The sequence below is a fragment of the Euprymna scolopes genome, chromosome 7, assembly GCF_053919585.1.
Source record: "Euprymna scolopes isolate OS-2025 chromosome 7, ASM5391958v1, whole genome shotgun sequence".
In the NCBI taxonomy this organism is placed as follows: Eukaryota; Metazoa; Mollusca; class Cephalopoda; order Sepiida; family Sepiolidae; genus Euprymna; species Euprymna scolopes.
The window spans coordinates 40,197,529-40,221,769 of record NC_136488.1 but is presented as its reverse complement, the minus strand read 5'-3'; the positions used below and the strand labels follow the sequence as shown (position 1 = coordinate 40,221,769).

The 24,241-nt window shown below is 34.3% G+C and overlaps 1 protein-coding gene across 4 annotated transcripts in view; it reads right to left on the bottom strand.

The window, feature by feature from the left end:
- Positions 1–24,241, bottom strand: part of LOC145279689 (prolyl 4-hydroxylase subunit alpha-1-like) — a 105,403-nt gene that overhangs the window by 56,127 nt on the left and 25,035 nt on the right. For all 4 annotated transcript variants that reach the window (XM_080130966.1, XM_080130964.1, XM_080130965.1 and 1 more), the window contains exon 2: positions 2,933–3,084. In XM_080130966.1, coding sequence (XP_079987092.1) covers positions 2,933–3,084 — 152 coding nt within the window. The remainder of the gene's footprint in view (positions 1–2,932; positions 3,085–24,241) is intronic.

Sequence of the window (24,241 nt, the reverse complement as noted above, 5' to 3'; positions counted from 1 at the left end):
AGACTTGAGTTGTAAACAAATGAACACATATCTGAGAAAAGGGGTAAAACCTTAGAGGAAGACCTCTAGTCTGTAGTGAAATTAAGACGAAAATGGATGTTAACATTCAATGCTGCCAACGCTAAGTTTCTTTCCTTTAATAGTTACAAGAAACAACCACTGATTGTCATGGTTAATGATGAAAAGTACTTTGTTCAAACTCCTTGGCTTAACATTCAAAGACAACATGAATTGGAACAAATACATTAAGAACAGTGCCAATGCTGCTATGATAAGATGTGCTCTCTCTACCATGCTAAAAATTACTTACATTTGAGAATATCTTGTACTTTTACAAAGCCAATATTTGCTCATGCATGGAGTACTGTTGCCACATTTGGGCTGGTGCATCTGTCACTAGTCTCTTGCTCTTAGACAGTCTAAAAAAGAGTCTCCAACCTAATAGGTCCTGCACCATCAACCAAACTGCAACCTCTGTCCCATCGCCAAAATGTTGCATCCCTGTGCATGCTTTACAAGTATTTTGATGGAATGTGTTCCAATGAACTGAAAGCACTTGTACCTTCTTAATGTAAATACTCCTGATCAACCCAATAAACAGCAAAATCCCACCTCTACACTGTAGAGATCCCCAGATGTCAAAGAACCTTCTACTCAAATAGTTTCTTCCCCTGAATTGCTAGACTTTGGAATTTCCTCCCAGGTCCTTGCTTTCCTGACTGTACTGGATTGCAGAAGTTCAAGTGTAATGTGAACAGACATCTCGCTGCTCAACTCCCTACCTAATATCCCTGTAAATTTGATCCCTTATGCCTTGTTTGGGGTAAAATAATGATTAAAAAAATAAAAATAGGAAATGGATAGCAATGTTTAGCACTGTTACAATAGAACTTTATGCAAATTCTTTGAAAAGCTAACAAGCCCGTTTTGAGAAGATTGTGAAATAGATAAATGAACAATGACAAAAACCTAGAGCCTTTCCAATTAACGCAGGAGATTCATAAGTATTTGAGTGAATTATAAAGAAATTTTAATCTCATAATCTCGTCTATTTCATTACATGATTAGTTGATTAGAAATTTTATTTCAAGGGAAGCAACTGGTGTTGTATTTAAACATATGCAAGACTTTAATAAAATCTTTTGTAGAATCTCGTAAATGGGACACAAGTAATCAGTCATAATAATTGAAATTGAATTTAAGCATAAAAGTGACTAAAATGAAAAATTTAAAAAAAGAAGGATTTTCAATTATAAAATTAAATTGGAAACTTTATGTTCGACTACTTTACTTTTTCTCAGGTCTGCTCTCTTACCTTCTAGTATCATATAAACATATACTACCTGTTTCATGGTTGGGTTATCAGGGACTAAACTTATACTTCCATCATAGATGTCTTAGCTTGTTTGACAAGGTGAATGTGTAGATAACCAATAATGTGAAAATCAAACAAGAACTATCAAAGGGCGAATGAGCTCTGTAGGATCTAACATTCATCCATATTGATGAAAGTATAAAGTTGTCTTTTAGTTTACTTTTGGCCTCGTAACTCTTGACTTCCCTCCCCTATTTTAATCCATTAGTTCTCACATTCCATAGTGTTGCTTCTGAAAAAGGGAGGGGGGGGGGAATTGCTGTTTTTTGGGTCAGTGGTTGTTTTCAGTGTGTGATATGTGTAGATTTGCAATCTTTCCATAATATTCATCATCATTCAACTGTTAATCTCTACATCTCATTAACCCTTAATTCAGACCTTCAAAATAATTAATGGGTTTCAAAATATTAAATATCTCTACTTATATTTAACATTAATACAAAATAAAAAAATATACATAAAATATCAAGTTTCATTTCTAATTTAATCAATTATAAAAAAAAGTTTTTTTAATTTGAATAAACGTAATTCTATTTGTGAATTAGGTATCATCATTATCATATTCTGTTTAACATCCATTTTACATACTGGCATGTGTATGGACAGAGTTAAGAAATTGACTTCCAAAGTAACTTATCTCTGGTCCAGCCTTTATTTATCCTCCTTTCCCTCCGGTACATTTTTATCACTTCCTCTCATGTGTCCCTTGCTCTTCCTCTGTGAACTGAAATTGCTACCTCAACAGTTCTACATCTACTCACCCATTTTTTCAACATACCATACCATCAAAATGTACTTGTCTACAAACATTTCTCAATACTGTCCAAATTTAATATTACTGTGATGTCATCAATGTCTTTTAAGATTCACATTACACACTCATTGTATTAATCTCATCTCATGTTTCTCCATGCAACACATGTCCTCAACTCTCACTAGCCAGGTTTCACTTCCATACAGTATCACACTGTGTACACATGGCTAATAGATTCAGTGGTAACACTTTGCTGGTTAGTAATAGCAGAGCTTCCCTGAACTTACTCCATCCTCCCCTAATTCTTGCAATCATGCTAGTACCTGCTCCACCCTATCGCTAAGGTAAGACTTCTTGACAGTCTTAATAACTTGACCTCTAAACATACTTTCTTATGTACATCATTCAGAAAGGCATAATTTCCCCCACAACCTGGCAAATATACCCGATGGACAAAGTGCAAGAAAGATTCAAGCAATTGCACATAACGGAACGGTCAGAATATTAAAAAAATCTCCCAGTTGAAATATATGGGATAATGGGTGAATGTCTTGCATCCGGTAGGATGCCCCATCCCTAGCTTAAACAAAATAAGAGATTTAAAATGTGTGTTCACTCATCAAAAAGTAGACATCCTCGTCCTCAGAAACAAAAATGACAACTTTTGATGAGTGAACAAGATGGATGCTTTTGCTTTCCTCGCTTGCAATAAATGAAGAAATTAAATATAGAAATTAAATAAATAAAGAAATTAAATATAGAAATTAAATAAATAAAGAAAAAAGCAAAAAGGAAGCACTCACCATTTGTGATGTTATCTTTCAGTAAATGGTGCGTTTTCTCCCAGTCTAAAGTAAATCTTTTTACTAGTAAAAATGCATTTACAGGATTACCAAGATAAAAGTCTGGGTTTTCTAAAGCATGAGCACTATGCAGTTCATAATCTTCTGCAAGTCTGAAAATTAAAATAAAAAAAGAAGAAAATGTAAGTATTTATATTCAAGAAAATCTTTACAAACATTTGAATAGTGCAGGCAATAGTTCTTATGGGCAGTTTGAAACAAATATCAAAGGAAGTTTATACTGAGATTAAAATATTTTCTAGAATTTCATTAATCAAACAAAAGTTGTTTTGGTTAATCAGATTTATTACTAAAAATATCACAAAAGCAAAAATTAGTAGATTATTGGAGACACGATCATGGTAAAGAACTTTCCTCTCTTCATCAGTGTGCCTAACATGAAAATTGAATTTCAACAATTTTTTTTTTTTTTTTTTTTTTTTTTTTTCAAGAACTTCCTATTTGTGGAACATGTTGCCACAAGATTACTTCCTTAAGTGCTACAATATGGTCTTCCATAAATCTAATGTCAAACATTTGTTATAAATCAACCTCATAAGTTATTAACCCTTATATAGGAGTGGATTTTAGTTTTGAAAAGTGGTGAATCATCAATACATATATATATATAAATATATATATATATATATATATACACACACACACACACACACACACACACACACACACACACACACGTTTTTTTTTTTTTTTTTTTTTTTTTTTTTTAAATTACATTTTCACCCCAAATAAGACATATTGCCATTGTAGGGGGTTACTATCAGGGACATAAGCCACAGGGGTACTATATAGGGAGTTGGGCAGCAAGATGTCGGTTCACGTTACACTTGAACCTCTGCATGTAAGTACAGTTGGGGAAGCAGGGACCTCGAAGGGAATTCCAAAATCTAGTGGTTGTAGGGAAGAAACTACTGGAGTAGAAGGCTCTCTTACATCTAGGGATCTCTACTGTGAAGGGGTGGGATTTAGCTGCTTCTCGGGTTTGTCGAGGGGTATTTACGTCGAGGGGGGTACAAGTGCTTGCACACTCTTTGTGTATACCAATCCTGTTAGTTTAGAAGCTCAATGATAGTTAGATATAACAGAGCACATATAAAATAATAACAGTATAGCTACATTCCAAGTTCCAAATATTTATTTTTATTACCAAACAATTCTTTTGGCATGCCACAATTTCGGCACATTTTTTACAGACCTGTTTTACCATGCAGAAACAATCAATTATTATTATGTCAATATCGACATTTTTTGTGCATATACTACTCTGAAAAATATAAATTTATTTTGCTTAGAAAGAAATATGCGTGACACTAATGTTGAAAAAAAAGGAATTCATAAAAGATCTAGTATCATGCATTTTTATATAATTAGCCATCTGGGTATTAAGTGTAAAGTTTATCTTAGTTAACGGTTTGAGTTAAAAATGTTTTAAAAGTTTATATATATATATTTTTTTTTTCAGAAGTATTGATATTTTTTCCTTTCATTTTGTTGGATTTTTTTCTTTTAAACATGCTCTTAAGATCATTACCACATTTTTCTTTGGAAGTAAATTATGGACAAGTTTCTAAATTGGCTATACATTCTCTGACATAGCTCTACTCAGTTGATAAATTTCAATTTTCTCAGATTAAATTTTGTCCCATGATCGCTTTTCAAAAATTTAAATATAACCGATTTGTATTGAATTATTTTATTTATAGTCATGAGACAAAAATTAAGCAAGTTTCCCTAAATTCCAATTTCTTTTTAAATTTCAGACATTTCCTAGAACCAGAATTAATGAATTTTGATCAAAATTGGAATAAGGATTCTAAACGTAAAGTGAAGTAACATTATAATTATATCTTTCTTTTAATCTTTGTAAAGAGACATAAAAGTGGTGTAAAACTGTTCTGTTTGAGAAATTAATTTTATTATCCTTTCCCAGGTTGGTAATCTTTTAGTAGTGTTGAGATGATTAATCGGAATCTGAAAAGTTGGCACTTTTTGTGGTATCGGAAAAGTTGGTGCCTATTTTCTGATGCCAAAGACGATTCCTTTAATTATTATTATTTTTTTGTTTTATTTGATTTTGCTTTAAGAAAAAATCTTTCACTGCTGGTGGTAATAATAAAATAAAAATATTTATTGATTTTAAACTTCGTTTAACTAAAATCTAAAGATTCTCCCCTCTCACAATTGTGTTTTTAAATTTGAGAAAATATATGCACATTTTATGAGTTTTATGGTAATTGGGACAAAATAAATATTCAGAGATTTATAAAGAATCAGAATCAGTAATTGTATTGGAATCGGGAATTTAGTGCGAAATCAGTACAAAAAATATTGAAATCCCATCACTAATATATATATATATATATATATATGAAATAAAATGGAGGTGGAAGGACCTGGATACTCAACGTTTCGCCCGATTTATGCGGGCTTCTTCAAGAGGGATGGTCATTGAAGAAGCCCGCATAAATCGGGCGAAACGTTGAGTATCCAGGTCCTTCCACCTCCATTTTATTTCATATCGTCGGATTTAATCCAGCTCAACAATCATATATATATATATATATATATATATATATATGATTTAATTGTTGCATTTCTTTTAGTGACAAAATTTTCTGGCAATGTCTAGGATTGAGAAAAAACCCTGAAAGTGATAAACAAGAACAGATATTTTCAAGATGTGTTTCTTTAATCTGCCTGAAATGCGATTTCAAACTCAAGTAGAACAACTGACAGACCTGACTTGGACGCATTAAAAAGAAGAAAAATCCCAAACAGCAAATTATATCCAATCAAATTTTAGTATGGTACTGTAGATCATAATTGTAAAGTGAGGTCAGGGTTAAGCATTTTAATTAAGCTACTGTATATTTGACTTTTTATTTCATGAAAAATTTTAAGAGGTAATTAACAGTGATGTTGATAGATAATTTGAAACAAATTCTTTTAATGAAATGATTTAAATAAAACATTTAAAATTAGCATAAAATTAAAAACATTTAAGAAAGACACACAAACAAATAAAAGAATGGCGAAGTGAGAGCTTTAGGTGATTCGTATATATTGTCTTAATATGGAACTTAAAAAAAAAAATCAAGCAACAAACAGGCGTTATTGTTAATAAAAAAAAATTGTAGATAAGTAGTTATTAAGTTGTCTGGGTGTAAAGAATGCCCAAAGATTGCTAAAACATATACAGGCCTCTATATTATAGCAATTACACAATGTATAAATTCCACAAAATTCTCTACAAAGATATAAAAAAAGTTAGTGCAAAATTTAGAGATTTTTACAATTCCAGGATTGCTTCATAATATTGAAACGCTCTTGGACTCTTTAATAAGTGAAAAAAATTCAGAATATCCCCAAAATACTTCAATGCAGTTTTAAAACATGATACTGCTATGCGTTAAATTGAGTGAAACTAGAACTTGTATTATTTAGATTATTCAGCCAACTATTTTTATCTTGATTGTTATATTCACAACATTTTAGCCGATGTAACTTCTGATATTCTTCAGGTAAATCTTTCCAAACTTAGGGAATTTTATGTCAAAATTGGTAACCTATATGGAATATTGAACTGAACTCTTTATTTAGTCCATGAGACTATTTTTGTTCTGTCAGCCATGATCAGGTAAAAATGTTAATTAAATATAAAATTATTTAGAAGAATAGAAAGTGAACCATAGGTTTACTTTCGACAGTCGCATAAGTCTTTCTTCCTCTGTTTGGTTCTTTAAATCTTTACGTTCTGTGAGCGAGGTTTCTGACAAAGGAGGAGGAATTGCTGTTTTCTGGATCAGAATCTACTTATCTCACGCTTATTGTTGACTAACTTTTGACCATGGAGTAGTAGTTTTTCATTTTTGTAGCTCCTTACATCAAATGGTTTCATGCCTGATTTGGAGCGATTTTCATAAAAAAATTATCCTGTAGTAAGGATTGAACTTACAACCTATGAAAGATTGTAACTTAGATGCCCAATCAATGCCTTCATTTGTTATGACATGTTTCCATGGATAAATCTCCTTTTTGTTTTATTAGCCTGTTGTTTTACTTATATCTTTTTTCATTTTATAACGACTATGAATTTTGTCTAACATACCTCATCATGTGTGTGTGTGTGTGTGTGTGTGTGTGTGTGTGTGAGAGAATCTGAGTCAGTTGATATCTGTTTAATAAATTAAGCCAATGAGTGAGACTTTTTTTTCGCAAGTATTAGGATAGAATCCACTAGAGGTCTGTAGATGAAGAACAGCTACAGAAGTCTGCATATTTTATCAACAACAACGAACAAAAAGAGAAATAACAAATCTAAAGGGAGGCGGGAAGACAAACACCACAAGATATTTTTATTAAAAAAAAAAAAAAAAAAAAACTATTTCTAAACTGCTTCAGATTATGAATGTCATCTTGCAGGAATCTAAACACTTTCTCTAGAATAACAATTCCAATTTTGCAGGTGAAACTCTATAAGAGTACTTTTTTTTGTTTAATTATATCGCATTTATTTTGATAGTTATAATATTCTGTAAATAGTAAAAATAGGTTATTACTGAAAAATGTTTCTTTAAGGAATCCACAGAATTTAACTCCAATTTTTCAGGTGACGCCTCAGATCTGTGAGAGCAATTTATCATTTAAAATTCCCTCAAGGTCAAATAAGTTTTTGTTAAGAGGTAAACCGATTTAACCATTTTAGTAATAATGGACTTACCCAGAAACTTGCATTTAACATGTTAGTGGGTAGCGCTTCATGCCATTCATGTGCAGTCAAGGTTCTAATCTAGACAATTATATTAGAAACTGGGTCATTTTGGAAGCCTTTGACATTTATTCCTTCTTTCAGGTGGAGTGAGTTTATTTCTTATTGCTTGTTAATACACTTTTTGATAATTATACCACTTTGTCTTAATTACTACAAGGCCACAATACATTGGTTGCATTTCTATTAAATTACTTACATGAGATTTGAATGCCTGATTATCTGGAACTATATAGGTTCTTGAAAAGATAAATAAAAAATCAATAATTAGTCATTGATTTTCGGAATTTACCAAATTATGATTCTTGTTTTATTTTTAAAAAATTTTTTTAATATCAAATTGTATCTAAGAAAGTATCAGTTTGAGTAAAAAAAGAAAATGAAAATAATTTGCAAAATACAAAAAAAATGTCCAATAGTAATCATCAGTTTTTGTTTTTAAAAAGATGTTTGAAAAATCGATGGAATAACCTTGAGATTATGTTCTATATGTGTAAATAATGAAAAAAAATTCAGTGCCTATTCATAATTCCTCTTTTTATTATGTGTGCGAGTGTGCATTGTTATTTCTAATAATTCGTTATTAAACGAAAATAAAGAAAAATCTGTATGATGTACATATCCATGAAGGAACGAAAATATCATATTCTAAAAATCATATAAATTGATCAAGTAGTTTATTTTTTAAATAAAATAAATCAAATTGTATGGCTAACCAAAGAGCTACTATCTTGCAACACCATTTTGAAAATAGTCTCAAGAAATAAGGAAGATAACTTAACACAATTTAAACTTGAAAGATTTTCGTTGTTATGCCTACAAATTCCCATTAACAGCTTAAATATTATCTTATTTACAAAAATGAAACTATTTGAACAATTTATGTAATTTGGGATTTTGGAAATGCAATATTTGTTTATGGGTTATGTACATTATTCAGATCTTAATTTTTGTTATTTTTATATAATGGTAATTCTGGAAAAGCACCAAAATTTCCTATAAACATTGTTCCAAAATGCTTCATTTCCTCTGTTTACTTTTATTCCACCATGAAAGTATGACACAAAATCAGACGGTGGGATAAGTGAGCCAACACCCCAAAAGGAGGAGCACTCCAGTCATGCAAAAATAAGTCTGAGTAGTCCCATCAGCATTCCCCGGTGAGAACGCCTCAGACAACAAGTCATAAACTTGCTACCCCAAAAGGCAAGGCCTGGGAGGGTGAACCTTCCAGGACTACCCAGAACATTTGCCTCAGTCTGATAGCCAAAAGCCACTGAAATGGCCCAGTTTCTGTCTGACATTGTCGTGGTTGGAATCACGTCGAGTGTGCCACTCGCTTGTGGCTTCCAAGTTATAGGCCAAAAAAAAGTTATAGGCCAAAAAAAAAAAGTTATAGGCCAAAAAGAAAGTTATAGGCCATTGAAACAAATACTGATTAACTTTTTTTATTGAAAACATTTAGCACATACAATGTGTGCAACTGTGCATTGTTATTTCTACAAATGAGATAGATGGATACTATCTCTGTGGCAGGATCACAGGTAAAATATACCTGGGTCTGGTGTTGCCACATATACCAACAAAACTAAGAAAAAATGTCACCAAATGAATATAAAAGTTGGAGGGGGGGGGGTCCAGAAGAAAAATCTGCCACAGAAAAATCTATTTTAAAGTTAAGCATGACTGACAGATGTACCAAACATTTTATAAATATTTTTGGACACATCTAAAAAAAATATAAAACAAGCTGAGTTGCTTTATTCAAGCTATGCAAGATGAAGTTAAATCATTAAAATATTGACATCCAATGATGGGCACAAAATTTAAGCAATTTTTTTTGTTTTTATGCTTCTTAGTTTTGGTTATCCATAATGCACTGCTACATGCCAATGATTGCTGGTATGATTTGGTGGATTTTTGTGATGACATAATTATGATTTCTTTGCTATTTAGTTTGAAGTCAGTTGTGAAATTGTATACCTCTGCCTGACAACGTACATTGAAATTCTAACAAAATGTCAAACTTTACCAAACTCTTGGAAATCACTGTCAAAGGTCATATGAAATGTAGGATTTCATTGGCTACAATATGAATCAAGTAGTGAGGCTATACGATGATCAGAACCAAAGTTATAGCCAAGATAAGATATTGCAAAATTAAATCAGTTCTAAGTCCAACCATGATCAATATTTTCACCAAGTTTGGTGACGATTTGTCAAGCGACATGGATATTAGATTATATACAAACATAATGACAGATTCAACTGAATATGTAAACCTAGTAATTTTTCTAAATTCAGTTATATTTCATATATTAAGAAATCAAAAACAAGCAACAACATAACCTATTTCTTCGTCTTTTAAAGTCGCAATTAAATGATAAGTCAAGTTGAACTGAAGGAAATAACTTACAATAGTTGAAATGGTGCTTCTTTAGTAGTTGATTTACTTTGCAATACAGAGTGATCACCCCTCCCCTCATCCTTAAACCACTTATGGAATCTCTATCTCTACTTGTATATAAAAGGCACTTTGTGTGTGTGTGTGTGTGTGTGTGTGTGTGTGTGTGTTCAAAGTTATTAATATGCTGATGCATATTAATAACTTTGTAGAGTGTACAGTTCTTCATCACGCATAGGCAATCATTCACTATGAGCAAGGCAAACTTAATCGCTGCAATATGTTGCATACTCACAATAAAGGACAATAGTACAAAGGAAAACCTGTTTGCAATGACCATATTTTTGTCCTGATTGTGTCTGATCTTGTAGGTGGGTTTTGAAAAAGAGAAATTCAAAGCTTAATTAAAAGCTACACAGAGTTAACGGAAATGCTTTCACCAATAAACTTTGTATTTTTGTCTTTTTTATTCACTTTTTCCTTCTCTATCAGACACTCGTACATTGTTACCTACATACGTTATCTATCTATCTATCTATATATATATATATATATATATATAAAAGTGAGAATGTGTGTGAGGACAATTCTCACCTATATACTCAACGAATTTTTTATCTACAGACTTGAAATTTGGTATAAAGGGTATTCAGACATGTGGAAAACTTTAATTGGTTTTTATCTAGAAGAAAAGGAATGCTAAGGGATCAAAATTGAAAAATTGGCACGTGGGGGTCATCAGATTTTTATCTGTTTGTCAACTGTTTCACAAATGCGCATATGTGAATCGTTCACATGACAGTTCCTAACGTTAAGAATAAGTAGGTTTGAAAACACTTTAAAGATTGTGTAAAGTTGGCCTCATGGTTATCGTACTTGACCTTTAGGTTTTGGTTTTGTTATCAGCTCGAGTATTTTTCTTTCTTTTTGTTTACTTATAAGAAGTGAACTGTTTACAAAAAAACAATACTTGCATGAATACTCAACAGAATGTATAGTTATGTGTACAGTTTCACAAGAAGCATATCGTGTCTCAGTTTCTGTATGAATTAAAATATATTTTTGCATATTTTATGACCATATATGATAACATAACAAAACAATCGACATTTAATCTCAAACATGTGATGAATATGCATATGAGCCTTTTAACTAATGAATCGTTACTTATCAAGGCCAAAAACCACCTGAGGATAAAGGTTAATGAGATAAATAAATTGACTGCTGAATGATGCTGTTTACTATGAAAGGTTAAAAAATCTCCACATACCACTTACTGAAAACAACAACCAAACCAGAAATCAGCAATTTTTTCCTCTTTGTGAGAAACATCGCTCAGGGAATGTGAGGACTAAAAGACAAAATCAAGGGAAGTGAAAGCAACAAGGCTTTTGAAATTAAACCCAAGGTACTCCTTTTACTCTTCCATCTCTATTCAAAAACTTTCTATTTCTTAAGCTTGCTGTCTGCTGTTGAATGTTCCAAGTTGCCTGCCCCCCCCCCCCGGCTCTTTCCCCAAACTTGGTGTGTCCCTCCCCACAACTTCCCCATCTTTTATTTTGTCCCAAACTTAGTTCGTCAAATCCCTTAGGGATCGACCTGCTTGTTTTCGGTCTTTCATCAAGCTAGAAAATAGTGAGCGGTCTGCCATCTAGCAAGGGTTGGGAGGGCCTTCTAACAACTTCTTTCTTTTTTGATTGCCCCCCCCCAGTGATATCATCTTTTTCTTTTTATTAATTATACTAGCGAGGTGAAAAAACCCCGAAAATGTGAAAAAAAAAACAAACAGGTGCCCGTGAAAAAAAAAAAGAAACCTTCAAGACGCGCAGTTGGAAAATAGTAAAGTGTTTAAAAAAAACAGGTGCGCGTTTTTGATTGACGTGACGGCGATAGGTATTTAGCAGTTAGCATTTTGTGTGGGACAGTTTTGAATGAGGTGAATAAATCGGTTTGTTTGTTTTTAAAAATCCGCTCCCTGTTTATTAGGAGGAGCAAAATGAAAGCTACAGTCTGATATGACGAAGTCAACATTGAACAAACGTTACTTAGCTCTCTTGAGACAGCTGGCTTTCGGCCTGTGATTAGAGTCGAGTTTCGCTTTTTTTTTATACCGAAAACCTAATGTAACGCGTGCCGATGCGGGAAATGTGGAATAATTAACGTTTGAAAGTCAATAAAATTAAATAGACAGGCGAGCTCCGTGGGTAACTCTGAGATATTACAATTTATAGATGATATAAAAAGTTTTAAGAAGTTGTGAAGCGAGCAAGCGTTTCTCTGAAAGAAGCCTTTTGTGGACATCGAGGAAAAGCGTACATACATACATACATACATTTTCGCTTTTATATATATAGACTAGCGAGGGGTACCCGGCGTTGCCCGGGTGTTTGTAGGGGTGTGTGGTGTTAAATAAAAAAGAAGCCGGGGGGGGGGGGTAGGATCGAAGCCGAACCCCTGAGGCGAAGTTTGAAAATAAAATCGGCCAGCCAGAAGTGAAAGATGTTTGAAAATCGTCGAGCGTTACGACGATGACGATGTAAGCATTGTTATAAGCGAAGTAAGAAAAGAAAATGTTTTAATTAAGCGGGGGAGGGGGGTAAAACACAAATTAAAACAGAAAAACGAACGAACGTTACGTGAAAAATGGCTTAAATAATACAGGGTTCAATATTTAAATGTAAAAAATCGAAAAAAAAAAAAGACATCTCACACCACGATTCGAACCCAAAACGTTTAGATAATGAACCAACCCTTAACTACCTACGCTAAAGTGGCGTATATAAAGTTTATTCGGTTTATCAATTATTTAAAGTAAATCAGGTCACGACGTCATGACGTCATCTGACGCATGCATTGTTGACCCTCCCCCTGTCGAATCTCTCTCTCTCTCCGTCTGCCTTACTCTAAAGACTGGAAAATGGCGTCTGGCTGTTTTTATTTTTAAAAACTTTGTTCGTTAATATTTTTTGTAAGCGTATTTTTTTTTTTTCCTTCACATGTTTGGCTTATTTTTCGTTTAACTATCGAGTCTAACTATTTTTAATGTGGTAATAACTTTGGTAACGTTGCCATAGCGTAGAAGTTCATAGTTTAGCTTTAATTAATTTTTTTTTACCGATAACATTTTTAAACTGTAAATTAAGACCGCCATTAGAGGTTGCTGACGTCAAGATCACGTGACATGACTCAGCGGGTTTTAAATACAAGTTGACCCAAAATAAACGGCCGCGTGTATACTTTATGTAGAAGAGTTGGCGGCCATATTTTTGGGGGCAGTTATAAATCGATTTAAAAATATGTAATGTTTAACATTAAAATGTCACTTTTTGGGCCCCCCCCTGCAGAAAATCGATCAGTTGACGTACTTCTGATGGTCACTTTGGGCCAATTTTTCGATATTTGTTGTCCGGAAGGTGGGGCTTTCATATGAGATCAAGTTTGTGAATTTTTGTTGTGTCTGTCAAAAGTTTTTAGCAGACACACAAGCATACATACACACAAACAAACATACACACATTTTCGCTTTTATATATGTAGATGTAAATAAAAACTATTAAGTTTTTTTGTTATAAATATATTTATATAAAAAAATCGATTTGATTTGGGAGCAGTAATTGTTGCAAGTGAGAAATTTAGCTAGGGATACCCCTTAGACAAGTAAAAAGATACAGTGACAAGGATAATTACAGACCTCTGCTCCCCATTCTTTGAATTGGCTTTGTGACTAATTGCTTATTTTTGTATTTTTCCAGAAATAAATGATAAAAACCTGAACAATACATTTGAGCTTATCTTTTACTTCATCCTTATTATCAAGGAAGTAATCTGTGATGTGACACAAGAATTGCTGCACAAATAATATAAAGTGAACCAATTATCAGGAGTATCGTATTGGTTTTGTGTTACCATCATATTTCTTATTTACAAAGCCCCTTCTCCCAAGAAAGGTCACACAAATAGAAACAAATAAACAGACTACCTACGCCCATTTATGACAGAACAAATGGATGCAATTTAAAGAATACTTATCTCCACATTGTAGTTGACTAAGATAGAATATATTTCTTTTATCCCCTCACTTCTTTTTATTTTTTTTTTATTTTTCTTTCAATTCTCTTTTCTTCCACATAAGCTTTCTCTTATAAATAAATTCTAAAAAAAATATTTAAAAATTAAATAATTTAATCAACATAAATATATATAAGATCATATATACTTAGCATTTCATTTCCTCCATTTGCTGTATTCCTGCTATTTGTCTGTCTGCAAGCCTTATATTTTCAAAAGAGTAGCCATTCTAAATTTTTTGCTCCACTTGATGACTCCATTTTTGTATTGTTTTTGAGAAGGGAGACAATTTCCTCCCGAGATTATAAAAGGTGTTACACCATCCCCGGATATAATAAAGTTGTATGTGTGTCTGTGTGTAAACAGAATAGGTTTCTATATGGTTTACTATTATACTAAACTGATCACATACAATGATAGAAGAGGTATCAAGGAGCAAAAACAGGTATAATAAAGTCACCCCCATTAACGGGGGGGGGGGGGAGCCCAGGGGGGAAACCCTGTGCACGCTCACATCATTTCACATAGAGCTACCAAATTTGGCAAGATAACCCACCATGAGGAGAAGGTTTTGATAGGTTATACTGCTCACCCCCATCAATGGGGTGGGACCCCAGAGGAAGATCACTTATAACTGGAAACATTGTGCATGCTCACACCGTTTGATTTACACTCATAAAGTTACCAAATATGGCATGATAACCCACCACGGGGTGAGGAGAGGTTTGGATGAGTTACACCACTCCAACAGGTGGGGGCTCCAGGAATGTCACTTATTTATATGCACACTCACACCGTTTGTTGTAGAGCTACCGAACTTGCCATGATAACTCCACCATGGGGAGAAGGAAGTTTTTATGGGTTATATCTCTCATTCATACCAATAAAGGTGAAGCCCCATGGGGGTCATTTATAATGGAGAACCCTAATTAGTGTTCATACGTTTTGTTTGAATAAAGATTCCCACTAAGGCCCCCTCATATTCATTTGAGGAGGTTTTTTTTAGCTTTGATACCCCAAAAGTTTAAAGCTATCCCTTTACACTCGCACCCCATTTTCATAACCTTCTGCTAGTTTTTTTGTTTTTTTTTAATAATTATTTAGTAGTAATTCTCATATTTACTGATTTGATATGTGAAAGATCTTTTGAAAAATAAATACATGTTGTGGAGATTCGTAACCCAAATACTGTCTTTGATTGTTTATGTTTATACTTTCTTTCACCATTTCCGGTTTTTCTGTTATTGTTATCAGTATTTATAAATGTCTAAATAAGCTTTCTCATTTTCTCAGATGCTTAATTCACTTAACTCGTCCTTTTTCTTTCAATACAATTTTACTGGCTTTGCTAGTTATCCTGACAGTAATTTTTTTTTTGAGTATCTTAGCCCTTTACTTTAACGTTACTTTTATATTTAAACTAGCCTGGGTGCTTGACATTGCGTGGGTGTGTGGAGGTGCGTGTAGAGCAAAAAAAAAAAAAAAAAAAGAAGTGTCGTAGGCAGGCAGGCTCCAACCTGTGATGTGAAGGCGGAAAATAAAGTGAAAGGAAATCTGATGTCTTACCGCTACTCCATGACGCGACCAGAAGTTTAAAGCCTTCAAATTTAACGTAGTCAAGATGACTTGCAGAAATGGCATTGCTTTTAAACCACCCATGAAAGCAAATTAGACACAAGGTAGTTTTTAATGTGGGGGGAAAAACCAGCTCCCTCGAAAGGGGGCACTCTGACAGTATCCAAATAATAGTAATTGTCTTAGCATGAAGAATTTCCTCTACATTGACCAAGGACCAAAAACAGAACAGATATTACCCACCCTGGAGGCCAGGCGGTTGCATTCCAATAAGTTTTGCTTTATTTATACAAAAAAGACAAACACTGAAGACAACGGCAAGATAGAGATGATGTCCATTCACGAATGCGAGATATTACGATCTGGGAAGTATGTGAAAACTTCTTGCAGAATCTAACCGACGCGAGAAGATTTATGCAAAAAGCTTTCGTGGACATACATAAATGCTCACGCCCATTTTGCCCTTTATATAATAGACTAGCGAGGGGGACTTGGTGTTGCCCGGGTGTTTTTCGGTGGGTGGGGGGTGTTAATGAAAACCTAAGAATAAGCGAAATAAAAAACCCCAGAAAAACGAACGTTAAGAAACCCTGCTTAGCAGGGAAGGGGGGGGGGAGGTAACCGGCGTTGCCCGAGTGTTTGTAGGTGTGTGTGTGGTTGTTAATGAAAAGCTAAGAATAAGCGAAGTAAAAAAAGAAAACAGAAAGCGGGGGGGGGGTTACCCAGGGGGAAGTAATCGAAACATCAAAAAAAAAACACAAAAAAAAATAACATAAGGCAAACGAATGATGTTAAATGATTTTACAAATTGAAAAAACAAAAAAGAAAACAGAAAAACAAACGTTAAAACCCCTAAAAAAAAAACCCATGAAAAATGGCTTAAATAAACCTGTTTCGATATTAAAATTTAAAAAATCGGTGGGTGTTTTTGGGTGTGTGTGGTCAGTGGGGTGGGGGTAATGAAAACCTAAGAATAAGCGAAGTAAAAAAAACCCAGAAAAACAAACGTTACATGAAAAATGGCTTAAATAACACTGGTTCAATATTTAAATTTAAAAGATCGAAAAAAAAAAAAAAATCTCACACCATGATTTGAACCCAAAACACTTAGATAATGAACCAACGCGCTAACCAACTGAGCTAACACAACGTACATGAAATTTAGTGAGTTCTTCAACTATTTAAACTAAATCAGGTCATGACGTCATCTGATGCATGCGTAGAACCAGTCGTCATCACGAGAGGACGGTTTTTGTTGACCCCCCCTCCCTAGAAAATTGTTGATTTCGGGGTGAAAAAATTAACGTTTTCGGTCAATTTTTCGATATTTTTCGGGCAAAGGATGGAGCTTCAATATGATACCGAGTTTGTGAATTTTTGTTCTGTCTGTCGAAAGTTTTTAGCAGACAGACAAACACACACACATACATACAAACATACATTTTCGCTTTTATATTTATAGCAGGGGTGCCCGGCGTTGCTCGCATGTTTTGGAGGTGTAAAAGAAAAAAAAAGTTTTGGTAACAAACTAGGCTTGAACCCAAAGCCTTGACGCGAAGGTGGAAAAGAAAGGGAAAATAAAACGGCATCTTACCCACTCGGCTACAAAGGAAGAGGAATGAAAAGCATTTTAATTTAACGATTAAAAAGTTAAATAGCGGGTGCGTGAACTTAATGATGTCAAACATCACGCCATAGAGGGAATGAAATCCCGCACTTAAGTTTTGCTGCGAGGCAGTTTTTTTTTGGTTTTGTTTCCCCGACCAGAAGTAAAAAGCCTTCAAATTTAATGTAGTCAAGATGACTAACAGAAATGGCATTGCTTTTAAACCACCCATGAAAGCAAATTAGACACAAGGTTGTTTTTAATGTAGGGGAAAATGGGGGAGGGGCGGCTCCCCATAAAAAGAGGAGTGTCAAAATGAATAGCAATTGTCTGATATGATGGGTTTTGGCCGCATTGATCAAACCTCATTGCTTTTTGGATGTCCCAAGCATGAGTGCCAGGGAGTTTGTTTATACTACATTCAGTTTTGCTTTTATCCTAGCCAAAGAAACATGTGTAGACCAAGAAATATTGAGAAAATAGCGTGTAAAAGTTGTTCAAATAAAAGATAGAAAGATAGATGCGACCTCCCTCCGTAAATCGTAAATATTATAATTTTGACAGTATATAAAAAGTTCTTAGAATGAGAGACCCCACCGAGCGACCCCCCCCCCCAAAGCCTTTGGCAGACACACACACACATACACTTTTTGCCTTTTATATATATAGAAGGCAGATGAAGTGCTCTTTAACTTCAGTGGGCAGTCTCCTAGAAATAATGTCTCTATAAAATTATTACTTCCCATCACTTCACTGGGTTGATGTTAAGAAGAGCATTCGGACTATAAAAATTTTGCCTCACTTAATCATGAATTCACTACAAAAGTAATTTTTTAGTCCAACACATATCAACAAGTAAAACGGATGTTAAAACGAATATTATTATTTGTACTCACTAAGACTTCTCACACAGACCATCATCAGAGATTACCCACTGACAACAACCAGTGGTGTTCCCTGGAATCTGAGTGACAACAAATCTCCTCAGATTTCCAGTACTGTTATCCTCTTTCGATAATCTTTACAAATTTCTTTGCATTATCACAACAGACACTTATCACTGACTTTTTTGCTAGCAATGACCTTTGGTCTTCACTGGAATTTGGGTGGCAACAAGCCTCTCCAAGGTCCCAATTCTCTTTGCACTCATCCAGTAGAGACCTGGTTATTGCTTTCTCGCCTCTATCTTTCTGTCCTCCTTGATTCTTCATGACTATTTGGTGTAGTGTCAGTCTATGCGGACACTACCATATTTTTTAAGAGGGGAGGGGGATGCAGTTAGAATTTTGTGGTTTCAGGTTTTTGGTTTCTCTATCATTTTGTTTTACTTTTTTTTCAGTTTTCCATATGGTTGGTCAGCGTTTGTAGCTCATGTGGGTTAATTTCTGCATTCGAGGGTTTTCCTTAAGATTTTAGTGGTTTTCAGCGTCACCGTCTGCTGTGTAATCTCAGTCTTCCTCTTAATTATGATTTCTCCTAGTCTTTTTTTTTTTTTTTTTTTTTTTCAAGTTCTTTGGGACTATTATTATTATTATTATTATTATTATTATTATTACATGTGAAATAAGTATGAAAAGTAAAATACAATGGTTTGGTATAATATACAGTTTTCTTCTTTGACAAGCTTATTTATTTATTTATTTTTATGCTTCGCTCCTTCTGTTGTCTTTCTCCAACCTGTAAATCATGTTTAAGTTGATCCTTACTACTTCTACAGAGTATAATCTCCATGATGTATCGAGTGAACAGTTCCACCATCAATTCTGATGAGCTAGAAAAAGATGACCATTCTGTAAGACGGCAAATCTTAGAGATCTGCCCTACTTGGATTGCGCCCTTCAACCAACTCAAAATCTAGTCGTGTAAAAATTTGAATTTTACATCATGTGATTCTTAAAGACAATTCTGGGTTTCAGTTTCATTGAGTTTAATGCTCGAATTATCTATATTTTTCGCTGTCACGTTTGAGTAAGCATTAATCATAAAATGATCAATAGATCAAACGGACCAATGCCAGTTTCACACAGGAACAATAGATCAGGTTGGTGGGTCTCCTGTGATTTGGATTTAAGCTTCTGGAAGGTTGGAACGTAGACCACTGATGTTAGAGAAGGAGACCTCGTAGTGAGGATCTATATTGGAAGTTGATGTTCTGGTTAACGTTTACGCTGTCTATTGACACTTGTTATGTTAAAATTGGAAAATTTTTTGGAAGAGGTCAGCAGACTTGTTAAGAGTAGAGATGTTTGATCAACATTTTAAGTTGATTCTTACTGAGTATAATTTTCATGATGGATTGAGTGAACAGTTTCACCATCAATTCTGACGAGCAAGAGAAAGATATCCATTCTTTTAAGATGGCAAATTTTAGAGATTTGCCTTCCTAGGATCACACCCTTAAACTAACCCTAGGTCTATCAGTGTAAAAATTTGAATTTTAAGTCACGTGATTCTGCCTAAAAATAATTCTATGTTTTAGTTTTCTTGAGTTGAATGTCTGGATTATTTTATATTACAAGTATTTTTTGGCATCTTATAAAATGTATTGTTTGTTTTTGTTCTTACAGTGTGTACAAATTATAAAATATTAGTTTAAATAAAAAAAAAAAAAACTTAAAATTATTTAATTACAATAATCTTATTTGGAACAAGAGAATTATGGGCCCTACCCATTCAAATTCTAGTATATATTAGATATTAAATTGTCTTTTTACACCAATATGCAATTAAAGCAAAATAAATTTTAGACGATTAAAATAATTTGCAACACTATTGAATCAGTAATCTATGATGTGACATCAAAGTTACAATTATTTTATTAAGGTAATTGTTTAAATTATATTTATAGTCCAATACCTGTTAATTCATTTTTTATTAAGACTAGCGAGGGGTACCCGGCGTTGCCCGGGTGTTTGTAGGTGTGTGTGAAAAAAAAAACAGGTGCCCATGAAAAACAAAGCCTTGACAACGCGCAGTTGGAAAATAGTAAAGTGTGAAAAAAAACAGGTGCGCATTTTTGATTGACGTGACGGCGATAGCTATTTAGCAGTTGGCATTTTGTGCGGGACAGTTTTTAATGAGGTCAATAAATCGGTTTGTTTATTTTTAAAAACCTGTTCTCTCGTCTCGAAATGAAAGCTGACCAAACGTTACTTAGCTCTCTTGAGACCACTGGCTTTTGGCCTGTGATTAGAGTCGAGTTTCGCTTTTTGTTTATACCGAAAACCGAATGTAAAGCGTGCCGATGCGGGAAATGTCGAATAATTAACGTTTGAAAGTCATTAAAATTAATAGACAGGCGAGCTCCGTGGTTAACTGTGAGATATTACAATTTATGGATGATATAAAAAGTTTTAAGAAGTTGCGAAGCGAGCAAGCGCTTCTCTGAAAGAAGCCTTTTGTGGACATCGAGGAAAAGCGTACATACATACATACATTTTCGCTTTTATATATATAGCTTATAGATTATAAGATTAGGTGTGAATTCATGCTTTGAAACATGACGTAAGTTATAAATACATGATATAACACCAAAACTATAATTATTTTGTTAAGGTAAAGTTATATTTATAATCGAAATAGGTCAGTTGGTAGAATGTCAGACTGAAAATCTCAAGGTTTCAGTTATGATTTCTGGTCATGGCATGTTTTTTTTTTGGGGGGGGGATTTATTATTTATGCAATATTTTCCATTTCTAAAAGTATTCAAAATCCCTGATGCTTAGAAATGAGAAAAATGCTGCAATTTATTTAGTATGTTTAAAAAAATGTGGTTGATTAATAAAATCTATATAAAATAGGGTGTACTGTAAGAATGCATTATCACCTTGGTGGAGCCAATTTCTAAATTTAGTTCATTTTATTATGTTTGAGAAATACTTTATTCATGTCTACATTCATGAATATCTCAAAAGCAATATGTAAAAAGATGGGGGTGGGGGAGTAAATGCAAAATCCTATTTCAATATTAATATATAAAAAACAAAACAAAAAATGTTTATTTTCTTTCATTACACAAATTCTACAAGTGGTTAACAAAATTACTTAAAAATACTTTTGTTCTTTTTTAATGTAAGCATTCAAACATCCATATTCAAAAGTTATTATGTAAAACTGAGAGTTTCTAACGCATTATCATCGACTCCCACTTGTATCCGAGTATTAAGTTCTGACATGAGTCCTGTCTTTGCGGTTGAGGGTTTTTTTTTTTTTCACCACTTATCAAGGTCCGGAAGCCACTCTGAGATAAGGGTTATTGCGTGTACAGTAATCAATGGGATAATATCGTAGTAATCATTAGTAATGGAGATTTGATGAAGTGTCTTACTTAAGGTAGCGGTTTATCAGGAACTTGTTTATATTGGACTTGAAGATATCCAAGTTGTAGTCAGGTGAGAAACGGGCAAATGAAAGAGAGTTCCACAGGTGTGCACTTCTAAGAAAGAAACTTTGTTCATGGAATCTACATTTTGATTTAAGCACAGATAAAGAATGGAGAAAATTATTGACAATGGTTTTGGCTAGACGGGTGTTTTTCGTAAAAGATTGGCGAGGAGGGACCAGAGATTGGAGCTTAGACGAGCACCTGCCATGAAAATAATGATAAAACAAAGACAGGCTTGCAACGTCTCTTCTGTGGGAGAGGGGTTGCAGGGAAGAGAAAAGGGCAACCCCCACTAGGCCACGAAGTCTATTTTGTATTCTGCCAAGGCAGGATAGGCTGTTTTTAGCAGCTCCTGCCCAGATGTGGCAGCAGTACTCCATCCTTGGACATACTTGGCTTTTATATAGATAGAGAATTACATCAGTAGTGAGATATCTTCTGGAGCGGTAGAAGGATCCCACCATTTTTCCAGCGACATTGACAATGTACGTGTTCCATTTCAGGTCAGGAGTAAAGGTCAATCCCAGAAGCTTATCAAAACATGGAGCCTCCCCTAGACGAGAGCCATCCATTTCAATTGATGCCAGATGGGGATCAGAGCGATGATGTAAAGATAGGAGCTTGGTTTTAGATGAATTAAAAGTAACCAGCCACCTCTTCCTCCATTGTACCACGCGCTCAAGATCAGAGGAGAAAGAATCAGAGAAAACCTTGTCATTTACGGCCTTTGATGTGTTGCCATAGATGTTCGTATCAGCATAGATGTCAACGAATGATTTAAATATGTGTTTTGGGAGATCATTGATGTAGATCAGGAAGAGAGTTGGGTCTAGGACGGATCCCTGAGGGACTCCAGCATTAATACTCTAGGCCTCTGATTTCTGCCCATCAACGACTACTCTTATGAGCCTATTAGAGAGAAATGATTTAATGATTGAGAAAACCTTTCCAGTTATATCGTAACTGGAAATCTTGTTAAGTAGGCCTTTATGCCATACCTTATTAAAGGCCTTTGATATGTCAAGAGCAATTGCCCTAGAAAGGAAGCCTTGTCGAGAGATTCACTAATCCTATGAGATATAACCGTTAGCACATCTGCTGTAGATCTAGCAGAATGGAAACCATATTGCATGTCACTAAGAAGGTTGTTTCTGTTGAGGTGGTTGACTACTTCTTTATTTAATATGGATTCCAACAACTTACTCATGACACACAGGAGACTTATTGGTCTGTAGTGAGAGGGACATGACTTTTCACCTGAATTCTTAAATACAGGGCATACTGATGAGGTTTTCCAGGGTGTTGGAAAGCACTTCTCCTTAAGGCAACGCTTAAACAGTTTTGTAAGTATGGGTGCTAGTTCTGGTTGAAGCTTTTTCAACACTATAACTGGAAGGTTTATGTTATACATGACTTATGAGGCTCAATCGGTAGTGGAATAGCCGCGGCCAGTGTTTACAGAGGAGGATGGGGGGAAGATGGGGTTGTTTATAGGACTCTCTTTTCCTTTGTCGCCTCGTCTATTTATTCTCTCTCCTTTTTTCCTCAAAGTTAATGAGGCCATTGCGTATTGACCTCCTGTACACTGTTTGGTTCTTGGCAGTTTCTTTCCACAAGGATGAACTGATGTTGGTAAGTGTCAGGGTGCACTTTAGTTGGTCTTTGTAACACTTTTAGGTGCTCCTCATAGTCTGGTCCCGATGGTCATATAGAATTTAGGGGAGGAGCCTGAAGGGATCCATCTTGTGAATGAGTCCTATCCAACAGAGGCAATAGTGCATGATCGAGGCCTCACTGCCCAGCACTTCTATGTTAGTGGTGTAGCTCTCTCTCAAGAGATGTTGAGGATTTGCCTTAATTTCAATTGCTGGAAGTGTTCTAGCATTTTTACCTCGCTTCTATATAGGATCCATGTTTCACAATCATATAAAAGGGTGACGAGGACAACTGCTCTGAATATCTTGATCATAGAATGAAATGTTAGAGCAAAACGGTAACTCCTCCATTTACTCCTTTTTCATTGTAAAAAATATTGAATTCAATAAAGAGAAAATAAAATTAGTTATTTTTATTGATTTGAAGATGTCGCTTTTCTTAATAGATGTTAAAAAAAAAAAGAATTAGAAATTGATACTCTGAAATTGTTTATTAAAACTGATTTAAAAAAAAAAATCAAACTATCTATACAATAAAAACCCGTGGCATAGTGGATAAATTACTTGGTAAAATTCAGCTGTACAGTTACTCTTCTAGAGGTTGAAGGTCCAATCCCCAGAGCAGATGACCATCAAAAATACAATTACGAATTTCTTAAGACTTCTACCTAGTCATGGCTGATGGAACACAAGTATGCTACCTCCGTGGATTAAATAAAAGGTTCCGTTTAAAATCATATGTAGATTCTCACGTTTGACAGAAAGATTTCCGAATTCAACAAGATACAT